A 6,000-nucleotide genomic window follows, 5' to 3' on the forward strand; every position below is an offset into this window, starting at 1 on the left:
ACAAAAGAAGGGGAGCGAGCGGGGGAAATACACTGACAGCCCGCGCACGCTTCTCCCCTTGTCACAGTGCGGTCAGTGGAGGCGGCACTCGCGTGCCCACAGAGAGCTCTGCATGCAATAGGTTCACCACCACTGGCCTAGGCCATCTTTATGTAGAGCAACAATTATTTTTTTTCAGATCCTCAGAGTTCTTTACCATGAGGTGCCATGTTGAACTTCCAGTGACCAGTATGAGAGAGTGAGAGCGATAACACCAAATTTAACCACTCTGCAACCGCTCACAGTAATACTACTGCGGCAGAGTGGTTCGTTATCGTCCAGTCACGTAGTATTAACGTGACTGGACACTCCCCCTTCTGGGCGGCGCTTGCGCGCCGCCGGAGGCTCGCTCCCGCTGTTTTCATTCACAGCGGGAGTCGGGCCAGGGGAGGAGCAGCGGCGATCGCCGCTGCTCTTACCCGATCGTCGGGGATCGAGTCTGGAGATCCGCCCGCTGTGTGTAAACACAGCGGGCGGATCTCCATAGTGACAGGGAGTGACAGATCGGACTGTTCAGCATAGCTGGACATCCGATCTGTCCATGACTCACACAGTCACCTCCCCCCCTACACGTCAGTAAGCACCAGGCATACATTAACCCCTCCCTCTCCAATAAAATTAACCCCTTCCCTGCCAGTGTCATTTTTACAGTAACAGTGCATATATATAGCACTGATTACTGCAGTAATGTCACTGGTACCCCCAAAAGTGTCAAAAATGTCAGTCAGGGGTCCGGTCTGTCCGCCGCAATGTCGCAGTCCCGCAAAAAAAATCGCAGATCGCCGCCATTACGCGTTAAAAAAAAACACCAAAAATGACAGAAATCTTTCCCTTTGTTAGTAAACGCAATAACTTTTGCGCAAACCAATCAAAATACGCTTATTGCGATTTTTTTTACCAAACATATGTAGCATAAAACAAATTGGCCAAAAATTTTTTAAAAAATTGGTTTTTACATCTTTTTTGGGGGGAATTTCATATAAAAAAATGTTAAAAATATTGTTATTTTTTCAAAATAAACGCTCTTTTTTTGTTTATAGCGCAAAAAGTAAAAATCGCACAGGTGATCAAATACCACCAAAAGAAAGCTCTGTTTGTGGGAAAAAAAGGACGTAAATTTCGTTTGGGTACGGCGTCGCACGACCGCGCAATTGTCAGTTGAAGTCGCACAGCGCCGAATCGCAAAAAGTGGCCTGGACGGAAGACAGCAAAATCCTCCGGTTGTAAAGTGGTTAACACACCTGCTCCCCGTTCACACCTGAGACCTTGTAACACTAATGAGTCACATGACACTGGGGAGAGAAAATGGCTAATTGGGCCCAATTTGGACATTTTCACCTAGGGCAGTACTCACTTTTGTTACCAGCGGTTTAGACATTAATGGCTGTGTGTTGAGTTATTTTGAGGGGACAGCAAGTTTACACTGTTATACAAGCTGTACACTCATTATTTGAAAATGTGAGGGGTGTACTCACTTTTGAGAGGTACTGCATATATATATATATATATATATATATATATATATATATATATATATATATATATATATATATATATAATTATTATTATCTAGACTATATCTTTGCCTGGAATTCTGTTCCTAAGACTGCTTATAGGATTTTTACAGTATACATACAGTATAAATACAGTAAAAGTTATATTTACAAAAATGTATACACATTATATACAAATGGTTTATGGTTAAAGAAAAAAAAAAAAAAGAGAAAAAAAAAAAGGAACTGGGATGGTAACTAAAGTTATAACTGAAATACATTGTGTGGCCATCTTAGGTGCAAAGCAGAAAAAAAAAAGAACAATAACGTAAAAAGTTCCAAAAGCTTGCTTCAACAGAATTGCGCCCACTCTATCCAGCTCTAGATCAGCTGATCGCATGACTGAAAGGGTTAACAGGCAAGCAGAGAGATGCATGCTGGGAGTCTGCCTGTCTCCAGTGATGTATTACAGTCTTAAAAGTTCTACAGAAGGTCATTAGGTGGCTATTGAGTCAGACAACTTGGCTTCCAGATAGCAATGCAATTTAACTCACCCTTTCCTTATTTTAGTAAAAAAAAAAAAATCACTGCAACTAAAAAAAAAAAAAAAAAAAAAAAAAAAAAAAAGTACATCAATGGGAAACCAACAAAAAAAAAAGGGGTCAGGAGAATATTTCCAAAACATACTACAGGAATCCTGCTTTTAAAAATGAAGAATGCTGCATTAATTGCAGATCAAAAATAATAATAATGAAAGAATGCAACCAAAAATTCGTTTTAACACAATAAATCCAAAATTGTGTTCATTTCCAAAGACAGATGTCAAAAAATTCAGACACAGCTTTTGTAAAGTTTATGCAACTAAAAAAAAAAATCACTGGAATGTTTTGAGTTAACTAAACTGTGCCAATTGGCCAACCACAGAAAACAGATCTTTTTTTCCCCCCAAGACTGTGGTCTTGGTTAAACTTCAAACTGTTTTGTTGCAAAACAAGACAGCATTTTTTTACAGACATAATAAAAAAAAAAACAAATGCTGTTTATACAGCAAGCAACAAAAAGCATCTGCTCTTGTAATAAAGAGCAAACACTTTAGACAACAATAACAAATAAATTAAACTAAGAAAAAAAAAAGTTACAAATGAAAAGCAAAAGTTGTAAAAAGTAACTAATTGTTGAGCAGAGTTCTGAACATCTAAATAAAGAATTGAAAAAAAAATGATGCAGAAAAAAAATGTACGCAGCAATAAATTAATTATAATGATGAAGAACGTTAGAAACGAAAGAAAAAAAAAAATGTAAAAGCTATCTTTGCTAAAGTAAACATTATATATATATATATATATATATATATATATATATATATATATATATATATATATATATATATATATATATATATATATATACATATATATATCAATTAAATATATATATATATATATATAGATATATATATATATATGTATATGTATATATATATATCTATATCTCTATATATATATATATATATATATATATATATAGATATATATATATATATATATACACACCATTAAGGAAAACCGAAAAGTATCAACAAACAATTACCTCATTAAGTTAACAAAAAAAGGGTGCAAACAAAAAGCAAAAGATGAAAAAAAAATTGTTTTTGTAAAAGTAAGCACCAAGAAAAAAGCACAATGATAAAAAAAAGTGCATACAGTATATATATATATATATATATATATATATATATGTAAAACAAAAAACAAAGTAGTAAAACAATAAAAGCAAAAAGGTAACCTGAAGAGGATTTTGTTTTATAAAGTAAGTTGTTACTGACAACAACCAAAAGCATTTATGCAACAACAACAAGTAACCTAATCCCCACACATAACTGAACAGCAGTAACATAATACTACATGTAATTATTTTACACCAAAAAAAAGCACAAAACATTGTTATAAGGCATATACATATATAAATATACATATAAATACAAACTATATAAACTATATACTCTATATAAATAAAAAATAACTAGCTGTAAAATATACCACTAGTTATTTTTTATTTTTTTAAAGTACAATATAAAAAAAAAAAAATATATATATATATATATATATATATATATATATATATATATATTTTTTTTTTTTTTTTTTCTTTTTTTTTTTCTATTGTACTTTAAAAAAATAAAAAATAACTAGTGGTATATTTTACAGCTAGTTATTTTTTTTTTCTGTCTCTGGCCAAGCCAGTAAGTAGGATCAGTGAGTTAATGGCAGTGACAAACCTTCCTCTCCAGTTACACTGATTCTCAGGGGAGTTGCAGTGGACAAAGTTGAGGGTCCCAAGTAAGGAGGTCCACAGAAGAAGGTTGAGCATCTTCAAAACTTCTCCTGGTTCAGTAGATGAAGCTCATGGCCAGCAGTTCTGGTGACTTAGTTTGACTTCACTCTAAACAGTCTCTTTAAATGTCCACCAGCCATGGGAAAAGCTAGGTCCTAGTCCTAGAGTGATGGGACCCCCTACATGTCCAGAATACCTCTAGTCCTAGCTCTGGGAAATCCTTGGACAGGACATTCAGAGTGGAGGGGGGGAGAAAAGTAACCATAGAGGGGGTAGTGTGGAATTTGCAGGCGGCCAACCAGAGCTAAGCAGCAGCCTGGCCAATCAGAAGTGAAGGAGAGAGTGCAGAAGTTTCGGTCCCATCCCCCTTCACAGGGGTAACCAGAGAACAATGCAATTAAAGAGCAAAGCAGGGAGAGAGAGAGGGGGAAAAGTTACAAGTATCCTTGTCCAGATGTTCAGCAGCATTGAAGTGGGTTTGTAGAATTGGAGAGGAATTTTCTTCCTCTTGCCAGGCTGACTTTTTTTTTTTTTATTGCTCTGACATTTCTCCTGTAATGAAGGTGGTGGGAGAGTCAGAGGATGGAGGGGAGAGAGGGAAGGGAGAGTGTGATAAGTGCAGCTCAGTCTTCTATCAGGAAGAAATATTTGGAAGTATTATTAGGTGAGGAGCTGTGAAAGTTAGGAAGAGCTACAGAACTGCTCCTTATTAAAAAAGAACATACAGAGTGTTTATGGGGTGTATAACATTCCTGAGAAAATATAATTATATAAAATTAAAATTTTATGTAAATTAATAATATTGGTATTATTATTAATATTATTATAATTACCATTATTATTGTTATTCTATAATAAAATGTGTATAAATTATTAATACAGTTCTTATTATTATTATCATCATCATTGTCATCATCGTCATTATCATTGTTATATTAAAAAATAAAAATGTATATACATTGTAAATATTATCAATACAATTATCATTGTTGTTGTAATTTTTACGATCATTGTTATTAGTATAAAATAAAAATGTATATACAATATAAATATTATCAATACAATATGATTATTGTTATTATTCTTATTATTACAATCATTGTTAAAAGTATAAAATAAAAATGTATATACATTGTAAATATTATCAATACTGTTATCATTATTAATATTATTATTATGATTATTATTAGTATAAAATAAAAATGTATAAACACTATAAATATTACCAATACAATTATCATTATTGTTATTATTATTATGATCATTGTTATTAGTATAAAAATTAAAATGTATATACAGTGTAAATATTATCAAAACACTATCATTATTGTCAATATTATTATCACAATCATTGTTATAAGTATAAAATAAAAATGTATATACAGTGTAAATATTATCAATACAATTATTATCATTATTGTTATTATTATTATGATCATTTTTATTAGTATAAAATAAAAATGTATATACAGTGTAAATATTATTAATACAATATCATTATTGTCATTATTATTATTACGATTATTGTTATAAGTATAAAATAAAAATGTATATACATTGTAAATATTATCAATACTGTTATCATTCTTGTTATTATTATTATGATTATTGTTATTAGAATAAAATAAAAATGTATAAACACTATAAATATTATCAATACAATTATCACTATTGGTATTAATATTACGACCATTGTTTCTAGTATAAAATAAAAATGTATATACAGTGTAAATATTATCAATACAATTATCATTATTGTTATTATTATTATTATGATCATTTTTATTAGTATAAAATAAAAATGTATATACAGTGTAAATATTATTAATACAATATCATTATTGTCATTATTATTATTACGATTATTGTTATAAGTATAAAATAAAAATGTATATACATTGTAAATATTATCAATACTGTTATCATTCTTGTTATTATTATTATGATTATTGTTATTAGAATAAAATAAAAATGTATAAACACTATAAATATTATCAATACAATTATCACTATTGGTATTAATATTACGACCATTGTTTCTAGTATAAAATAAAAATGTATATACAGTGTAAATATTATCAATACAATTATCATTATTGTTATTATTATTAATACGTTCATAGTTATTAGTATG

At 30.7% G+C, this 6,000-nt stretch overlaps 1 protein-coding gene across 1 annotated transcript in view; it reads right to left on the reverse strand.

Annotated features, from left to right (window-relative positions):
* METRN (meteorin, glial cell differentiation regulator) overlaps positions 1-4,123 on the reverse strand; it is a 28,523-nt gene extending 24,400 nt beyond the window's left edge. The window contains exon 1 of the mRNA XM_082260968.1: positions 3,811-4,123. Coding sequence (XP_082117094.1) covers positions 3,811-3,902 — 92 coding nt within the window. The 5' untranslated portion in view covers positions 3,903-4,123. The remainder of the gene's footprint in view (positions 1-3,810) is intronic.
* Positions 4,124-6,000: the final 1,877 nt, after the last annotated feature.

This window comes from Pelophylax lessonae, assembly GCF_965119305.1.
Source record: "Pelophylax lessonae genome assembly, chromosome: 6".
In the NCBI taxonomy this organism is placed as follows: domain Eukaryota; kingdom Metazoa; phylum Chordata; class Amphibia; order Anura; family Ranidae; genus Pelophylax; species Pelophylax lessonae.